General features: G+C 38.3%; 1 protein-coding gene across 1 annotated transcript; it reads left to right on the forward strand.

Moving 5' to 3' along the window:
- Positions 1 to 2,923: 2,923 nt before the first annotated feature.
- On the forward strand, positions 2,924 to 11,430 carry Mmp27 (matrix metallopeptidase 27). The gene is made up of 10 exons (XM_076841921.2): positions 2,924 to 3,025; positions 3,822 to 4,060; positions 5,115 to 5,263; positions 5,352 to 5,483; positions 6,908 to 7,069; positions 7,241 to 7,361; positions 8,583 to 8,713; positions 9,461 to 9,620; positions 10,181 to 10,284; positions 11,192 to 11,430. The coding sequence occupies exons 1-10, from the start codon at positions 2,924 to 2,926 to the stop codon at positions 11,428 to 11,430; spliced, it is 1,539 nt and encodes a 512-aa protein (XP_076698036.2).
- Positions 11,431 to 20,823: the final 9,393 nt, after the last annotated feature.

The raw sequence follows: 20,823 nt of genomic DNA on the forward strand, positions 1-20,823 counted from the left end.
TATATAAAGAACTCAAAAAGCTAAATGCCAAAAAAAAAAAAAAAAAAAAAAACCTCCACAAATAACCCAATCAATAAATGGACCAAGGACCTGAACAGACACTTCTCAGAAGAGAATATACAATCAACAAATATATGAAAAAATGTTCACCATTGCTAGCAATTGGAGAAATGCAAATCAAAATCAAAACCACTCTTAAGATTTCATCTCACTCCAGTCAGAATGGCAGCTATTATGAAGACAAACAACAATAAGTGTTGGCGAGGATGTGGGGAAAAAGATACACTCACACAATGCTGGTGGGACTGTAAATTGGTGCAGCCAATATGGAAAGCAGTATGGAGATTCCTTGGAAAACTGGGAATGGAACAACCATTTGACGCAGCATCCCTCTCCTCAGTATAGACCCAAAGGACTTAAAAACAGCATACTACAGGGACACAGCCACATCAATGTTTATAGCAGCACAATTCACAATAGCTAAACTATGGAACCAACCTAGATGCCCTTCAGTAGATGAATGAATAAAAAAAAATGTGGCATATATACACAATGGAATATTACTCAGCAGTGAAAGAGAATAAAATCATGGCATTTGCAGGTAAATGGATGGAGTTGGAGAAGATAATGCTAAGTGAAGTTAGCCAATCCCCAAAAACCCAAAAAACCAAAATGCCGAATGTTTTCTCTGATATAAGGATTCATAGTGGGGTAGGGAGGCAGAGCATGGAAGGAATAGTCGAACTTTAGACAGGGCAGAGAGGTGGGAGGGAGAAGGAGGGGACAGGGGGTAATAAATGATGGTGAAATGTGATGGACATCATTATCCAATGTACATGTAATAAAGACACAATTTGGTGTGAATATACTTTATATACAACCAGAGATATGAAAATTTTGTGCTCTATACATGTAATATGAATTGTAATGCATTCTGCTGTCATATATTAAAAAATCAATAAAAAATAGTTCTATTGGAGATTTTGTAAAAGAATGTGCAAATAAAAAGTTAAAGGGGAAAAATTTCTACAGGAAAGGAGATATTATCATAACACACTACACGCTGTCTTATGAATAGTATTTTCATTGGCAAAGTGCAAAAACACTGATCAATGATCAACAAAAACTTCACTGTGACCAAATTAGGAAAATGGAGGAGGAAGTAAGGTGAATGTTGACTCATCCTCTTCCACAGAAAAATATTAATAGCACTTCACACTGAAAACTCAAGAACTAGTAGCATAAACATGCTATTTAGAAACATGGAATAAAATATGAGGAGAAAAGCTATATAGAAACAATTTAGTGCTGTTTGTGTGACTTAAAGAATGAACAGCTGTTAACAATATATAGCCATTTGGCTATTTTCTTGGTTTTGATAACTCTTCAACTTATAAATCTTGTTCTGAAATATTTATAGAGTTAGAAATCACAAAAGAATAACAACAAACATGCATATACACCAGCTTCCAAAATCATCAGAACATAAATCTTGATCACGTCTACCAACTCCCCTGGATCCTTCGTTCTACCAAAGATCAATGAGATGATTTGAAACTAAATCTATCTACATCTATATTGATTTATATATAATTGCATATATACAGTATGTGTATTTATATATAAGCTCTAAAACCATATGTAGTTTGTATATGTAGTTACATGTAGTTATATATAGTTAAATATATACTTTTTAAACTATTTATCTTATATACATGTATATATTAAATGAGTAAATACTACTTATGTAACAGGATTTAAAATCAGGATGAGCATCAAAAACAAGAAAATTATATGTCTACTTAGGGTTTGTAGTATGATCTTCAGCTATGTCACAGAAATTTTATTCAGGATACAGACAAGGAAAATTTGGAAAGGACTATGCATTGAGGAGTTAAAATTTGGGAAGAAAGGGAAGAAAATTTTAACAATTAGTAGAGAAAAACAGAAGAACAGGTGAGAGGACGCGGTCATCACTAGTGGTGTAGAAGAAAAGAACATGTTGAAATTAATCCAAGGGACTCACACTATCCATACCTTCACCTCTAATGTTAAATTTGGCCTTTGATGTCCTTCATAATCGGGGTCCCCTACAAATTCTTCATCGTTCCCATTAGCCATCTCCCCGACGAGCCCTTTATTCTGTCGACCATGACTGCTTATACATTCCCTGGTCAGGCCAGAATTCCCAAGGTTGGTTCCTGCTGTTACTTGCTTTTTGTGGCCTCCCCACACCCATATGCCAATCCCATGTGATGGGATTGATTCCTATGTTCTCCAAGATCCATGGCCAGCCCCAATGCCAGTTGTCTGACCCAAATGAGGCCTCTGGGCCATCACCAGCAGTGATCCCCCTGATTTTGGTCCCTCTCAGTCCTCATGAACTGGCTGGGCCTCTTTTGCCTCTGTTTTACCCGCCATCAGTGTCTGTGTACGTCCAGGTTCTCCAGGCTGGCTATAGTCACAGAGGCAGGCAACACAGGAGCAGGTGCTTGATAAATATTTGATGTTTACCTTGTTAATTACACAATATGATTCCTGATTCAATTGTTTTTACAGAATACCTCACTACTAAGATATTTTGGGTTTCTTCAAAAGAGAATCATTTTGCAAAATCTTAGAGAATTTATGAATAGAAAAATTACCAACTTTGCAAGAAGAAAAGTAACTTGGAGGTTCACCGCACCATGAATTCAGTTCAATAGTGAACAATGTGTTTACCAAATAATTACAGACTGTGATTGTGAAATCAAGTCTATTTCATGGTGGGGGGGGGTGGGGAGCAAGTCATGACACACTTCATGGCAAGTGTTCTTTTCTGTTATTAATTAAATGATGATACAAGCCAATTCATGCCACGTCTCACTATTGCTTTTTGAATTCTGTACAAATAGGAACAGGATTTAACTGAAGAGAAAGAGGAATGAAGAGCCTTCTGCCTCTGAGTTTGCTTTTTATAACATTTTCCTCTGCATTTCCTGCAGATCGAGAGGCTGAAAATGAGGAAAACATGCACCTGGCTCAGGTACTGTCTCAATAACTGTTTCTAACAGCTATCAGTAAAAATTTCATTTTTATAGCTCTCTCAGGACCTAAAAAGAGCAAATTCCTACGAGGCTCCAGAAACTTCTTGCAAGAAGGAGGTACTTTTCACTGGTCTAGCTATAAGGACATCAAGGGACTGGGTGAGAGGTGAAGGGTGGGCCAGGGTGGGGGGAGCAGAATTTGCTACAACTTTGAAGTTAGTGAAGGATTAGTGAAAGGAGGGCAGAGGTGGCCCTGCCAGGAGTGGGGATCTCCAGAGATGAATTTCAAGACAATCAGGAGGACCCAAAATCTATAACTCAGAGCCTCTATTTGTACATACATGAAAAATACATTGCTTTAGAGATTTCTCCTAAAAATCAGTCCAGTTAATGGTTATATTTGCTTACATCAAATAAATCAGAAAAAGGGATAATCACCTATCTCTTCTAGAATTTGTTTTAAAGAAATACCAAAATGAAAGTAACAGCAAAAATATGTAAGCTGTGTCACTCTTTATCAGGTAGAGGTTTAATTCTCTTCTATGGAGGTCTGGTCTTTTATGGGCTGTGTGGTTTGGCTGGTTCTAATTATTCATAAATCAACCTGTTCTTGGCATTGAAAGAACAGAGTGACTCCTTTATTTTCTCTTTGCTTCCTTTCTTTCATCTTTTCCTCATTATTTATTTTCTCATTTTCCTCTCTACTGCCAGAAAGCATTTCAGGCCACTTAGTTTTATCCAGAGATGGAGATTTGCTCTCCGGTAGTCTGTGCCTTTTTCTGTCTTTTTGGTCAGGCATATCTCAACCAGTTCTACTCTCTTGAAATAGAAGGGAGTCATCTTGTTCAAAGCAAGAACAGGAGTCTCCTAGATGGCAAAATTCGTGAAATGCAAGCTTTTTTTGGATTGACGGTGACTGGAAAGCTGGACTCACGCACTCTTGAGATCATGAAGACACCCAGGTGTGGGGTGCCCGATGTGGGTCAGTATGGCTACACTCTCCCGGGATGGAGAAACCACAACCTCACATACAGGTAATGCTTCTGCCAACGTTAAGTCCACCTGATCAAAAGGAATATGAATATAACCTCCGAGAAACAATGATAATAATCCTTTATTTTATTGAGCATCCCCACATTTAGAGCCATGTATTCCATCCTCCTGACAAGACTATTGATATAAGCACTGCTGTTACTGCCACCTTACACAGAGAGAAACCAAAACAAAAGGTTATGGACCACACCCAGGGTTACATAGGAGATGGGCTCCAGCAAATATATTCTAACCTCTAGGCTCTTCCATCTCCTGGGAGCTCAGGACCAGAAGCCCTGCCATCTGACTGCAGATGCCTGGGGCATGGATGAGTGTCTGCAGAGAGCAAAAGCACTCATGTTAGAGGTGTGCATGTGTGTGTGTGTGTGTGTGTGTGTGTGTGTTAGAGCTGACAAATCTCTCATAGCTCCCAGTGTAAACATGTGGTTTGCCCTCAGAGACTTCAAAGAATAGGGGGCCAGCTCATTGCCAGAAAGAGGATGATGCGTGTCCCCAACCTTAGAAAGAGGCGGTGACCTCGACTACCACTCTGAAGCCTTTCTGATAGTTCTTCCTTCATCTTACTGAGTCTTAGGTCTTGAGATAAAAAGTGGGTTTAGCAAGACAGGAAATATAAACAAGTGAAAAATATTTTCCAGAGTTGAAAATATTGTGGCTCTTCACTAAGAATCTTAAAATAAAATTGAATTCCATATACATTCAAGAAAATAAGTCTCAATTCTTTTAAAAACATATCTATAATAATGTATATAGATAAGCAAATGCATGCATAAAATTAATGCTGTCCCACTGAGGGGTGATCTTAGGGAAGTCATTTAATCTCTTTGCGGTCCCTTTGTTAAAGTATTATAATACTACATCATTCATAGGGAAGCAGAAAGAATTGACTTAAATAGCATAAGGGAAAGTATTTCGTTTAAATAAAGTGGTTTACAAGTATAAGACACCACCACCACACCAAAAATAGCTGCAGCTAAAGATTGGTAAACCAGAAATGTATAACCAGCAATTCCTAAATTTTTGTTAATTTTCAAGAATAATGAACTACACTCCAGATATGGAAAAAGTTGATGTGGATGAGGCCATCCAAAAAGCTTTAGAGGTGTGGAGCAAGGTTACTCCGCTAACATTCACCAGGATATCCAAGGGGATTGCAGACATCATGATCGCCTTTAGAAGAAGAGGTAAGGCTTTCCACAGAGAACAGTGTGGCTCTTTTCATCTCAGGTGAGCAGGCTGACCTGTTTCTCTCATGAATTGTATCTCTCTCAGTGCATGGTCGGTGTCCTCGCTATTTTGATGGCCCCTTGGGAGTTCTTGGCCATGCCTTTCCACCTGGCCTGGGTCTGGGTGGCGACACTCACTTTGACGAGGATGAAAACTGGACAACCAAGGACACATCAGGTGAGTCTAATTTTCTTTATGAACAAAGTCATATTACTCTAAAGAATATCTCAAAAGAAGAACATTGCAACAAGTTCCTTTTACCTGTACACTTCCCATTTCCCCACAGTTTTCCACCTTCCAGGATGACATTGATGAAAGTGCTCAGTATCTATTCAGACGATGGTGCTTGTGTAGCTCAAAGCCTTATCCACACAACACCCTCATAAACTTGCTAGTCCTGCCATGATCATTCTGCATCTATTCACACACTCATTCATACACTCACAATGCCTGAGGGTCCACCATATGTCTAAAACTATGTCAAGTGATGTGTGGGCCCAGCCCTTCAGAGGGTCATGATCCTATATGATGTGTGAGGTCTGTACCCACTTGCACACCATAGAAGTCATCTATTGCTTGAAGACTGAAAGAAGACTCTAGGGAAGTGATAATTTTGAGCTTATGATTAAAGAATAATGTGTAGTTTCATGGCCTATAGAGGATCTATTTAAAAGCATGAACATGTTATCATTCAAAGGAATTAGACCCTGGTTTTTATACCAAGTAAGTTGATTTTTTTTTTCATGGGCTTCACTGGCCTAGAGATGTTTTATTACTTTTCAAGCAAAAATCAGACATTTACTACAATAACAATGAGTGCATTTTAAAACGGAGCTGGCTCAGTAGATTCTCTGGTTCTCTCCATTCTTTTTTCCCTATCATTGAACCAACAATCTCTGTCCCAGTGTCTGGCTTCAGGGTCCCAGAGAAGTACAGGTTGTAGCTCTCCTGTCAGGCAGCATGCAAGTCTTCAGTTCATTCCTGACCAAGGGACTCTGGACAGTCAGTTCTACACTCTGCAAAAATGAAAGCCTCCACACAGAACAATCCATGGCCACACACTGCTGAGTTGGAGCATGTGAAACAATTGTATTTAGAAGTGTAATGAGGTCTATTATGGCTTGAGCTTGAGGCAGCAGGGTAAATCTGGGGCTGTTGCTGCCATTGCCACAGGAGTTAGCATCACAAGAAGGGAATAAAGGAGAAATATGTTCATGTAAACAGGTAGATCATGGAGGGCTACGTGAAGGTACTTGGTCTTAACCTACAGCCAGTGGAGAACCTCTGAAGAATATAAGTAGAAGCAACGTATAGTAAAGCTGAGCAGCAAACAAAAACTGCTGACTTCACTTTTATTTATTTATTTTTATAATACCATCCATTTCTCAGTCTCCAGTTTAAGTCTTTTACCTATTCTGAGTCAAATTTCCCTGTGATGTTATGAGTGCCAATTATTAGTATTGAAATACTTCCCAGATATGGTACCTATATGGTAAAATAATTATTGTTACAGTAAGAATTTTCTTCATTCTTCTCTAATCTCAGATGCAACCATTCTCCTTTTGATCCACTCATGTATTCACATTTTCTATTTTATTAAGGGTTCAACTTGTTTCTCGTGGCTGCTCATGAATTTGGTCATTCCTTGGGGCTCTCTCACTCCAATGATCAAACAGCCTTGATGTTCCCGAATTACGTCTCCATGGATCCCAGCAAATACCCACTGTCTCAGGATGATATCAATGGAATTCAATCCATCTATGGTGAGCAAAATTATAAATCTGAATGTATGGGAACTAAATAGGAAGCTCCAGAGAGGAAGTTGAGAAAAAGGCTTCTTGAAATATTATGAAGCAAAATTCACTTAGGTAAGGTCCTTGTGTAGGCCCATTTCCTCATGCCTTCTTAATTTAGTGTGGTATTTCTTTTCAAAGGAGGTCTACCTAAGGCACCTGCCAAACCACGGAGGCCCATGGTACCTCATGCCTGTGACCCTGGCTTGACTTTTGATGCTATCACCACCTTCCGCAGAGAAGTAATGTTCTTTAAAGGCAGGTAAACCCATTCCCTTAAACACTTCAACTTCTTAGGAAGAAATTTCTTTTCAAGGGATCTGGGGATAAAGTGGGAGTCATGGGGATGAGAAGATACTTTACATTTTATGACCATCTATGCTGTTGGAATGTTTAACCATGTGCATTTATCATATACATATTTGATACATTAATTTTAAATATTTAAATTAAAATTTTTGAATTACCATAATATAAGGAAATGAAGTCCAGTCTAGTCTCAGTGACTTCTTGGCCAAAATAAAAAAAAACTTATCACAATGGTATGTGGGAACCAACTCTTACCTGATTTTAGGAGTCTATTGCTAAATTGTCAAGAATTTTGTAAACCAATTCACATCATATTGGTAGCTTAAAATGGCTTTAGCTGGAGGGATCACACATTGGAAAGCAGCAAATGTTAAAATTCAGGACTTTTCTTACCTGGAGAGCCAGTTGTTAGACATGGGTCTGCATACCACTGACCATTTCTTAATGTTGCATCAAAAAAAATGTTAGCTATAGTAGGAAATCTCTTCTCTAACTATATGTGATTTATTGGACCTAATTGTAGCATTGGGTGTCAATTACATATTCCATGATCACATTTTCAGAGAAAAGTATCAGGACATATTTCATTTGATAAGGATATGCAGGCAAAAGGAAAGACTCTTTAAGATTGGACTCCAGCACTGTTATTACATGCCATCGTTACCATGCTCTGACCACCAGAGGCTGAGAGACTACCTGTTATGGATATTGGAGAGGAATTGCTATGAGGGGAAGGGAGTATCATTCATAGATTCAGAATCTTACAGCCACAGGGAAACTCTGAGGAAATATTTTGGCATGCCAATGATAACATCTCTTCATTCCAGAAAACACTAGCATAGAAAAGTTCCTCCTAGGATGCTTGATGTTGGCTTAGAATGCTGGGTGCTGCTGCAAAAATAAGAGCATTCAACTATTTCTAGGATTACCACGGGTAGTTTGCCTCTCTAAGTACCCAAGACTGTGGATGCAAAGGTATATTCTGATTTTTGTGGTCCAAAGGGTAGAACTAAACTCACAACCACCTAAATTTTCTGGGGGAAATTGTGCTAATTCCCTAAATTATTTGTATTAAATACCAACCAATTTGATAAAAGACAAGACTAGATTGCAACATTTCCATCAACACAGATTCAGAGGCTTACATGTGTGAAGTGTTTCTTGTTCAACACAGGCACTTATGGAGGATCTATTATGATATCGACAATGTTGAGTTTGAATTAATTGCTTCGTTTTGGCCATCACTACCAGCTGATCTTCAAGCTGCATATGAGAACCCCAAAGATAAGATTCTGGTTTTTAAAGGTAAACTTGTCCATTGTGATTCCTCTTGTCCCTCTGGATGCCTAAACTAGACAGTGGGCATTTTGATGTAAGAAATATAATCTTCCTGCATAAGCCAAATGGACAGGGCTCCTGTACTAATATGAGGTTCCTGCCAAAAGGGACAACCATCCAGGGATTCTCTGAAGCTGTGCATCCCAATTTCACAGGGATTAAAAGAAATCTGTGTGATTAAAAAAAAAAAGTTTATCCATTAATCCATCTCTCTTTTATGTTTCCTTCTTGTAAGGTTGTCAGATTTGGCAAATTAAAATTTGGGATGCTATGAAATTCAAATAAACAACAAATATATGTATACCCCCTGCAATATTTTAGATATGCCAAAAATTAGCCACTGTTTATTTGAAATTCAAATTTAGCTGGCATCTTCTATTTAATCCATCAATCTTAGTTTTAACCTGGACTTCATTAGATTATTACCCTTTGAGAGTTTGTGGGGTTTAAAATTTAGGAGAACATGTCCAAACACACTTGATTGTTTTGATAGAATTGATTAAAAGCAATCAATACAGTGAAGCCAGTTGATAAAAATATACAATACAATATATGCAGCTAACCAGTGGTAAGAAGAAATAGAAATGAGATTACTTAGTCTGTAAGCACTGAAGCTGAGAAGAACTATGCATTTAGTGATTTTCAAGCTTCTTGTGACACTTACTTCTCTTTTTAGGAAAGAGATCAGAAGATAATCACTTTCTCTGTTCCTAGATAAAAACTTCTGGGCAATCAGAGGGTATGCTGTCTTGCCAGATTATCCCAAGTCCATTCATACACTTGGCTTTCCAAGACATGTGAAGAAAATTGATGCAGCTGTCTGTGACCAAAGCACCAAAAAAACCTACTTCTTTGTGGGCATTTGGTGCTGGAGGTAAGTTTACAGACAATTGACCCTTTCCTTTTATTATGGATAACAATGTCCACAATAGCATCACTTTGACCCAGACAAAAATAAAATGAATCTAGTCTTTTTTAAGTGAATTGTGTTGAAGGCAATCTCTGGTCAATGACATTTACCAAAGTAAAAGATGTTTTAATGAGTTCAACAGTCTCTCTCCAACTTAAAAAATAAACATAAGGTAAAATGATAAAGCTGATGATGTCAACCAAATTGCCAATGACACAAAGGTATCCAGTCAAAATCTAGGATGGCTCCAAGCTGAGCCCCCAGTTTAATTTAACAATTTCTCAGAATAGCACCAGTCTGACAAATGATGTAGTCTTTTTCTCTGATCAGTTTTTGTTTTCAAGATACTATAAACATAGTATTAACCAAAAACAATCTTGGCCATATTTTTATTATTAATCCCACTAGTTTCCTTCTATCAGGCCTACTGTTCCCCCATATCTCGGCTTGACTCTAAATTGGGTATTAAGAGAATGAAGCTCCCCCAAAAATCCAGTAGAAAACTTTCAAATTCGTTTATGCAGGTACGATGAGATGACCCAAACCATGGACAGAGGGTACCCACAGAGAGTGGTAAAACACTTTCCAGGAGTTGGTCTCCGTATTGGTGCTGCTTTCCAGCGTAATGGTAAACATTGACGCCTAAACTATTAGCATACTTGGGAGATTGTATTGACTATAAGAGAAGGCAGCACAATATCTTACACATTTTGATTTTGGTGTAATTTTATTATTCTTTAAGTACATACATGATAATAAACATCAACCCTATAGACATTGTATCACAGAGTCAGTAAGTGCTGAACTTCTCTCAAATACATGTAAAAAAAATTACCAAAATTAGTTTTACTCATCATGGAGAGATATTCCCAAAAGCATGAAAACTAACTAAGCACACAAGCTGAACAATGATTCTTGGATTCACGTATGTAGTTTAAGGTACAAAACTTGGAGTTCATGGGTGAAAATACAAATTTCACATATCTGTTAGTAGAACTGAGGTGAGACTCGGGAATCTATAATTTTAAAAGAAATTCAGGCAATTTAGTGTGCACAGTCCAGCTACTATATTTTCAAAGACAATGGCCTAGACCATGGAGAAATCAGAAGTCTTCAAGTGACACAATCTGTTATTACAATGGCATCTAGCACAGAACCTCAAAACCTAAAACAGATAAAAGTGTAATAGCTTTAATAAAATGGGAATGTAAAGCCCAAAGCCAAACACACAGGGGTCTTCTCCTCCTCACAGGGATATTTTATTGAAACCTAGTTTGAGAAATCCTGGCATAGACCACAGTCTGGCCATAAAGGTAATAAGTCCCTTGAAACTTAAGCTTTATACCTTGGCTTCCCCCTCAGGAAAATAAAAATAATAGGATTTTTCACATGACAGAAGAAAAGTAAATTGTATCTATATAATTCCTCAAGTTTCTTTGTTCTTTATGTTATTCAATTCTATATTCATAAGAATTAAAACTATGGAAACGTTACACAGTTATGCAAGATAACTCATCACAATTCTCTTTCTCTAGGGTTCTTCTATTTCTTCCGTGGATCAAAGCAATTTGAATATGACATTAAAGCAAAGAACATAACCCGAATAATGAGACCCAATACTTGGTTCAAGTGCAAAGAACCATTAGACTCATCATTTGATATTAGTATCAAGGAGCAAGCACATTCAGGAGGAGTAAAGATATCATATGATAAAAGATTAAGCTTGCTTATTTTCATTATTTTTCATCTGCTGAGAAAAATATATAATTATTGATAAATTCATATACTTCAAATAAACCTCAAGAAATCTCTTAATCAGAATCATGCCTAAATGGAGAATAGAATCATTCTTTAACATCAAGTTACCAATCCCAGTTCTAAATGCTTATTGGTTTTATATCCAACAAACATCTTGAGCTACCTGATTCTTTTAAGAGGACATTATTAGGTAAAACAAAATTTCTGACTGTACTTCAGTGTATTTTATGCTTTGTGGATGTGAAAAGGTAAGATGTTTTTTAATAACTAAATACTAAAGACATTTATTAAACCATTTTGTAGCATTCTATTTTGTCTAGTCCTTTGGTATTTGAGAGACCCAATAACTGCATCCCTCATCCCTATGCATGTTCTGAATTCATCAATCAAATAAGTTATTCCACCTCCCAAAGAAAAGGATAAGAAATTGGACAGACACAGGATGTGTTACAGTAGAGACAATTCCTCAAAAATTAAGGAACTAGGAAGAGTAGGATAGAAATGTTCCCCCTCGTTTCACAAACATTGGCCATTACTCATTCTTTAGATAGGATAAAATCAAGTTTTGCACACACTCATCTCATATACAAAAAAATGTAAGGATCTCTCCCATGTGTTTAAAATCTATGGGTATCCCCTGAGTCTGTGGATAGAGTTTCTGTCCTCTTTTTCCACCATGTATTCATTGAGTTTCTAAATTCTTGTAATAAAGTTTTACATTTATAATCTCCATGCTAATCAGTTAGCAAAACTCTTCATACAGTTTTTCACTCAGAAGATGGGAGACTGTCCATTGAACTTAATTCTGACAGGGTGACACATTGAGTGTGTGTTAACTGGTAGAAAATAAGTATGGAAAAATCTCATGAACAATGAGCATAACTGACACCTGTTGATCCTTTCTGGTTCTCTCAGGAGCATGTAATCAGGTCTTAAAAAAAAAAGAAAAGAAAAAGAAACAGCTTTAAAAACAAGCATGAATAAGACTACACCAACAAGTGTTATTCACTTTGGAGATTTGAGCAGTTGAGGTGGAACAGAAATCAATTCACACAGAAATGATCTATTTCAATTTTTCTTGTCTGAGGACAAAGAGAGAAATATATCATGATCTTTCTATTATTTTTTATGGGTGAGCTCTCTCAAAACCCTCACCTGAATGAATTATTTGTCTCACAGAAGATTAAGGTGAGTTTCTTTGGTCTTGAAGTTATTTGAAACACACAACATATTTTCAGGTAGACATTCAGTCCCTTGATTGTGTTCAGGAAGAATGGTAATTAAAAAATACTTTTGCCAGGTGCAATGGCACATACCTACAATCTCAGAAGCTTGGGAGGCAGGAGGATCACCAGTTCAAAGCCAGCCTCAGCAACTTAGCAAGGCCATGTCACAAAATAAAACACAAAAGGGGCTGGGGAAGTTCAATATATATATATATATATCTCGCATATACAAATCTCCTGGTACATATTTCACATACTTAAATTGGTCACAATATCCTGAATTTTAATTCTATATTCACTTATTATCCAGAAATCTATCTGTAGTCATAGGGAAATAAAAATCCAGTTGTTACTTTGAGAAATCCCTTAGCATTCAGTCTCTAGGACAGATCAAGAAAATATAAACAATAGTTAACAATGAATGTAGACCTTCTTAAAGTGAAAATTTTCCAAAACAAAGAAATGTTTCTGTCTGATCCATATGTGTCATTTGTCAGAATGTTTTTTTTGCTTAATTAGTAATAAATCCAGATTTTATTTTAATCTTAAGATTTAATACTTTATTTTTGCCCATTTTTAGACTATAGTGTTCAATTCTATCAGTAATAAATAATGCAAGCATTTATTGTCAAAATTGCTTTACTCTTCCAGTTTTTTAATTTTTATTTTTCTGACAGTTCATAGTTTCAAATTTTCTGAACTGTTATTTTTAAAAGTTAGTTGCAAAAAGGCATCAGGTAGGGGCATTTCAACTGGACAAATTCAGAAAGATGAATGGAAATTGCCAGAGTCTAAAATCACTCAGGAAATACCGTATGGATTCAAAAGAATCACATTTGAAAATAAATCATAAATTATAGAGTTATCCAAATGAATGTAGTCTTAGTAGTCATGATATGATAAATACCTGAGACAGACTTCAATCCAGAGGGCATCTTGTTATTTTTTCACGTAACAATTAACTTGGTATTAAACTGTGGCTCGGCCTCCCCCATTCAGCGGATACTCACTCATTTCCCACTAGAAGTGGGATGCACTGTCTGTTGAGACATATTTGTTCATTCAACATACATTTCCTGAGTGCCAGGCAGGGCTTCAGGGGCTATGGATGCAGCAGTGAACAAAACAGCAAAGCCCTGCCTGTGTGGATATGACATTCTACTCAAGCAGAGAAACCACAAATAAACAAAAATTTCCAAATATGTCAAAGATGAGACCTGCTCTGAGGAAAACCAGAGCCGACTGTGCCAGTGCCCAGCTTGTCTGCCCTTTGCTGAGAGCTGGGTGGTGGGCACTGCCCCCTGCAGGCTGAGCGCAGGCCTCCCAGGAGTTCATCTAAGGAGAGGGGTGGAGGGAGACAGGAAGGCTGCAGGAAGGGAGCAGCCAGGTGTCTCCCTCTCCCTCCCTTGGCTGCATCTGTACTAGGCCTGTGTCTCCTGTTCTGTAGCTTCTGCCACAACTACTGTGGTCTCTGCTCACACCAGATTATTCAGGTGGCTCCATCCTTCCTCCCTGAGAGCAGGAGACTTGTGGATTCCTGCTGGTTCCCCCTGCTCCAAATACTAACAGTGATTTTTGTTTTCCTGGTTGACACTTGACTGATACAGAAAAGAACACAGAGAGGAGAGAGTAAAAGACTGTGTGTCCTAGAATGAATTAGATACACACATGGTGAAGACCTGAGACCTAAATATGAAAGAAGTGAGCAAGGAAACCATATCTGAAGACAAGAGTGCTCCAGGGAGGTGCCAGTAAGTGCAAAGGTCCTGAGGTGGGAATGTGCTGTACTTAGCTGAAGAACAGTAAAGAAGCTCCTGTGGCTGGGAGAAATTGAGGGAGGCACAGAGTAAGGAGGATGGCGGTGAAGTAGGAGAGGTGTCAGACAGACAGATCATGTCAGGCCTTAAGGCCATTTTACAGACTTTGGATTCTAGAGAGATTTAATCTGAAACGTTAGTATTTGACTTGTATTTTGGGGTAAGAGGGCTGCCTGCTCTGAGAACAACACACCAGAGTAATAAAATAAAAAAAGAGAGATCCATTAGGAGGCTACCACAACAATCCAGGCAGTAGATGGTGAAGTAGTTAGAAATAGTCTTGAGCATATTTTGAAGGGAGGGCTGATGGATTTCTTAAAGCATTGTATGTGTGCTGTGATCTAAAGGGGAGAGTCAGCTGTAACCCAACTTTCTGTTCTGAAAACATAGAAGAAAGAAGTGTGCATTCACTGAGGTGAATTCACTGGGAGGTGAATAACTGTGACAAGAAAATCAACATGTCCAGTAGGCAGTTGGATGTTTTTGTCTTCCGAGCAGAGAAGAACCTGGGTATGGAGAAAGAAATTTGAGAGGGGGCCAGGTGCAGTGGTGCATGACTGTAATCCCAGCTGTTTCAGAGGCTGAGGCAGCAGGATCGCAAGTTCAAAGCCAGCCTCAGCATCTTAGAGAGATCATGAGCAACTTAGTGAGACCCTGTCTCAAAATAAAATATAAAATGTTTAGAGATGTGGCTCAGTAGTTCAACCCCTGGGAAAGAAATGAAGGAAGGGGGGCAGGGAATGGAAGGAAAATGAAAGAAAAAGGAAAGGAAATGAAAGGAAAAGAAAGGAAGGAAGAGATTTGAGAGTTATCATTATGTAGAAGCACGGAACGTGGGACTGGAATAGGTTACCTAGGTGGTGACCCAGATAGACAAGAAGAAATTGAGAACTGATTTCCCCATCATTAATTAACAGATTAAACTTTACTGTACCTTTTTTTTTAATCGCCACAGCAAAACCTTATATGCATGTGGGTACATTCTTCTGATTGAGTGTTCATTCTCTGCCATGTGTCACTGAGCTCGCTACTTCACCCTGCATAACTTACCGGGGCATGGAGTCTCCAGCCCAGAACATGGGCATAATCTGCAGGAGGAATGGAGAGGCACTCTATCTTGCCCTGTACTCACCACCACTCAGAACCAAACAAAGACCCCTTCCACACATTTATCTTTTCACTTCTGACAACCTGATTCTCCTGTTCACCCTCAAACCTGTAGCTATTCCCAGCAGGGTCCATCACAATGTGCTTACAGGTTGTGCTGCAATGTATTTCACCAAAGTTCTGATTTCTCAATTACTGTGGTTTATTTTCTCAATGTGTATAGAGTAAAAAGAAGAAACACAATGCATTCCCCATTAAGCAATCCTACAACACAGCAAGGGACAACTGATGGTAACCTAGGTTATGCTTGATCTAGTGGCACCTGCATCAGGTCCTGCAGGCATTTTTGCAAACTGAAATTGTCAAAAAGGCTCAGAGGAACCCAGCTATGCCTCAACTCCCAACCCTCTCAGCCTGAGAATCCCTAATTCACAATAAAAAGAATAAGTAAAATAATTGACTTGCAAGTTGTTTGTATAGAGCGAGATTATGCAAATAGTCTAGTGACAATCTAAATTTTTATTTCACTGTTTTCATGTCCATGACCTTATCTGTTTTGAAGATAACCTTCAATGGAAGGAAACACAGTAGATAATAGATCCATTTTATTACTGACAGAGAAGAAAACTAGGATACACACTAGTTGATAACAAAGATGGAATTTATAACTTGGCAAATGCTTCTGTGTTCTTTTTACTACAATTCTTTCATATGTGACAATCTTTGTCTTCCATCCTGTGTTTTTGTGGTTGAGGACTATTTGTTTTAGCCTTCACAACCCTCTTTTTAAATGTAGGGACCATGAATTAAGAGTCTTTTATTCAGTGTAGAGTCTAATACCAAGGGGACCTCAGAAATGCATGTTGGATTGAGATTAGGAGTCTTGTGGTGAACCTCCAGGGTCTTGTTTGGACCTTCAGTTCCCAGATTTATTTATTTAGGTACTAGGCATTGAACTCAGGGGCACTGAATTACTGAGCCACATCCCCAGCCCTTTTTTTGCATTTTATTAGAGACAGGGTCTCGCTGAGTTGCTTAGGGCCTCACTAAGTTGCTGAGGCTGGCTTTGAACTCACAATTCTCCTGCCTCAGCCTCTGGAGCTGCTGGGACTACAGGCACGTGCCACCATGCCCAGCAATTCCCTGAATTTATTCCATAAGACACAAACCTAAGGTATCGGTGATTTGGGGAGTATTAAGATACAACTCACTGAATGACGGAATCCAAAGAATATTCACAGGCTGGAGGTGAAGCTCAGAGATGAGCACTTGCCTAAAATGCACGAGGCCCTGGGTTCAATTCTAGGCTCTGCAGGGAAAACAACACAGTCAGTCATTTTAAAACTTTATACCCAAACTCGTAACTGCCAACGGCACTCCAAGGGCTGTAAGACACTGGAAGCAGGTCCTACTGGGAGCAGGTGTTCACAAAACACAGAGCCGCAGCTTCCTTAGCAGTTCACGTCATAGTGCCCAAGTCTCTAATGTTCAATTTCCTGTGGAGGCTGCAGCCCAATGCTGCCATCTAGTGGGCTGGGCCAACCCTGATCCTCTCCTGTAGGCACCACCTCCAAGAGGCCTTTCTGCTGCTCTCCTCTCTTACTGAGAGGGAGCTATCCTGCTCTTTGATTGCAGGCTGTTGATCCTGGGTTTGGATTGCTGGGTCCTCCTTTTTTTATCCTACGTTTAAATTCCTCATGGCTTTCACCTCATACTGGTAGTACCTTGATCTTAGTTCTTTGCTTCATTGCCCTGAATGAGAGAACCTGAAAACAATGATTGACTGATGTTGCTGCACTTCCAACACCTGGCATAATGCCTTGGATCTTCTCCTGTAGATGTCTGAACTCTCCCCTCTTTGGAGAAAGGTGTAAGAGCTGAGCTGTTCTACCTGAGCTCCTGTGCCTTTACAAAAGAAAATCATTCATGCTTTGAATATCTGTGAAGAAAGGGCCATGTTTTCTCTCTGCATTTTACTATTTTTTTCTTCCAGCAGTAATTCTCAAGCCTGGATATACAATAATATGGGAAGATTTTTAAATTACCAATAATTAGGCTCCTCCACTCTAGACCAATTAAATCATAATATCAGGAGAGTGGAGCCTGAAATTCCTAACAAGTTCCCAAGTGCTATCGTCTGGATCTTAAATGATCCCCCAAAGGTCCATGTGTTAAAGGATTGATCCTCAGATGGTGCTATTGGGAGGCAGTCGAACCTTTAAGACGTGGGGTCTAGCAGAAGGAAGTTTGCCACTGAGGGCATGCCCTTGGAGGGGCAGGGGACCCCAGACCCTCCTTTCTCTGTTTGTTTCCTGGTTGCCATGAGGCATGCAGCTTTGCTTTTCTGCCATTAGCTCCGGACATGCTGTATTGACTGGCCACAGGCCCAACAGCAACAGAGTCAGCCCACCATGTCCTGAAACTTAGCCAGTAATAGAGCATCCAAACCTATGACCAGAAGGAATAAATTATTAGACTTAGCCAGTAATAGAGCATCCAAACCTATGACCAGAAGGAATAAAAACAAGTCACCAAACTGGACATCTGTGGTCACTTCCTCCTAAGCACAGACCTGGAGTAGCTTTATATTAACCTCTCATAAAATTGGTCCTTGACTCAGTGGAAACTGAAAGTCAAGCCTTGTTTTCACAATTTTCTGAACTCTAATCTTCAAATCTTAAGCGTTATTTAAACTTTTCCTTGTGCCACCTAGTGGAAACTTTGGTGAACTGAAAAGAGACTCTCCTGCAGGATCCCCCCATCATTCCATTAATGGGAAAACAGAAAAACAGTTTATTCCAGTGTCTGGATAATTTTTATGTGTCTGTAATTTTTTTATGCATTGGGTATTTTGCTAAAAGGCCTTGAGTAGGGTCTGACACTCTGCATTTCTGACCAGCTCCCAGGTGCTGCTCATGCTGAGATTCTCCAAACAACATTTTTTTTTAAATAAAAAACCTCTATTCCATTTGAACTGTTGTTATAGATTATACTAGTTAAAGTGCCAAGAGAAAACCTAGGAATGAAAATTTTTAACATATATTTTTCCTTTTTACCTAAGTTATAAGCCCAAAAGTCACAGTGGAAAAACAGAAAAATTTGACCAAATAAAAACTTAAACCTCTACATGGAAAAAAAAAAATTAAAGAAAAAAATACACACACACACACACACATGAGACAAAACAGGAAAAAAGTTTTCTTATGAAAAATGGTCATTTCCTTCTATAATGTCAAAAGCTCTTTTAATATCAGTAAGAAAATAACCACCAAGTCACAAAAATCAATGACCCAATTATAGGAACAAACAGTTCCTAGATCGCCAAGACAAATGTAAGGCGAGCTTACATAGGAATCTATGCTTTACCTCATAATTAAGGAAACACAATAAAAAGCATTGAGGTTTTTTTAACCACTCAGATCGTCAGTTTTGTGTTTTTAGTAGTGCTGAGAATTAAACCCAGGCCCTCTTGCATACTAAGCACACACTTTGTCACTGAGTTACACCCCCAGCCCCTTATGATTTTTTTTAAATTGGTAATGAGAATACAAGATAATAGAAATTCTCCTATCCTGTTTTGCACTTGTAAACTGTTACATTGTAGTTGATGGGCAATTACAATATAACTTCTAAATTCTCCCAAGAATTTATCCTAAGCATTTATTCGCACACATATACAAGATGAATAACATAGATATTGCAGCATGGTTTTTCATTGGAAATCATTAATTATACTCTAAATAGGTCTTTTGAGAATTGATTAACTATACATGCATACAACTGAACACAATGCAACTACTGAAAAGAGTGACCTAGTTCTGAATTGTTATATGAAAAGATCTCAAAGAACTTCATCAAAACTAAAACACTTGCACAATGATAGGAGCTTGTTAAGAGGATAAAAAGAGAATATACAGATTGGGGGAAAATAATTCCAAACCACACAGCTGGCTAAGATTTCATACCTAAGAAATGTAAGAAACACTCAAAAATTCAATTTTAGAAATCCAATTGGAAAATGAGTAAATGACATGAAGAGACATTTCACAGAGGAATGGACCTGGATAGCAAATAAACACAGGAGAAGATATTCAACATAGCCTAGAGGATAATGCAAGTTAACACCACAGTGAGACATCACTACAATACCCAATAGGATAGCTAAAACAAAACATGATGTCAATATCAGATGCTGGCGAGAATATGGAGAATCCAATGTCTCAGACATGGACAGTGAGAATGTAAAATAATACACTTTGAGAATGTGAAATGTACCCTTAGATAAAAAAATTTGGCAATTTTGAAGAGGAAAAAAAACTAAACATACATACCAGTAATTGCCTATTTATACTAAAATATTAAAAATGTATATTCACCAAAAAAATAGTAAATTTTCATAGAAGTTGTTTTTATATTAGCCAAAACCTGGAAACAACCAAAATGCTTCTTAATAGGTAAATTGTTAGACAAACCTGGTCTACCCCACCTAAGGAACACTATTTAAAAACTAAAAGAGACCAAGTTGGATAAAAGTTTTGAAGCCCAGAAAACCATACCCCAAAGTGAAGTCCTCAGTAGCAGTTTCTTTCTGACCTCTCTTGCCCTCCTGTCTTTTGCCACTCACACTCTCTTGAAGCAAACCATGAACTTAGAATTCCTCTTTCCCAAGTCAGGTCATAGAAACCTGAACTCCTTTTCACCAAAGCCAGCTATAAAGTCCAATAAAGTTACTACAACTTTCTGCCACCTTTCTAAGAGTTGATCATGAAGAAATTCTGTGACTCACCTTGTTTGGTTGTAGGTCATAAGATCTGATTCCCAGGAAGAAGGAATGCTGCACAGAGGCCAAGAATATGAACAGGCTGGCTTTGCTGGGTTTTCTCCTGCAGCCTGTTACCTGTAGGTCACAACCTTTAGCCCAGTCATATTTCTAAACTGCTGTCTATGCTTTGTCCAACCTAAGTAGAAAAATGGATAGTTCACCTTGGGTCTTTGGGTCTTCAATCTGAAGGCTCTCATTTCCTATAAAACTATGATCAAATAAATTTCGTATGACTTTCCTCCCACTTATCCGCTGCCAGATTGTTTCAGCAGATTCTACTATGAAGTCTTTGGAGAGAAAATGTGAACTTCCCAATATATGCAACAACTTGGACGGACCTCAAGGATATTATGCTAGGTGAAAAAAACACCAGACTCAAAAATGTCACATGTTAGATGGTTTCATTTATATAATCTCAAAATGACAAAACTGTGGAG

The sequence above is a fragment of the Callospermophilus lateralis genome, chromosome 2, assembly GCF_048772815.1.
Source record: "Callospermophilus lateralis isolate mCalLat2 chromosome 2, mCalLat2.hap1, whole genome shotgun sequence".
NCBI lineage: Eukaryota > Metazoa > Chordata > Mammalia > Rodentia > Sciuridae > Callospermophilus > Callospermophilus lateralis.

Excerpts from the sequence above, each read along its gene's own strand:
- Mmp27 (XM_076841921.2), top strand. The coding sequence starts at position 2,924 with ATGAAGAGCCTTCTGCCTCTGAGTTTGCTTTTTATAACATTTTCCTCT. Across the intron at positions 3,026-3,821 it reads AAAACATGCACCTGGCTCAG|GCATATCTCAACCAGTTCTA; the intron begins GTACTGTCTCAA and ends CTTTTTGGTCAG. Across the intron at positions 7,070-7,240 it reads TGGAATTCAATCCATCTATG|GAGGTCTACCTAAGGCACCT; the intron begins GTGAGCAAAATT and ends TTCTTTTCAAAG.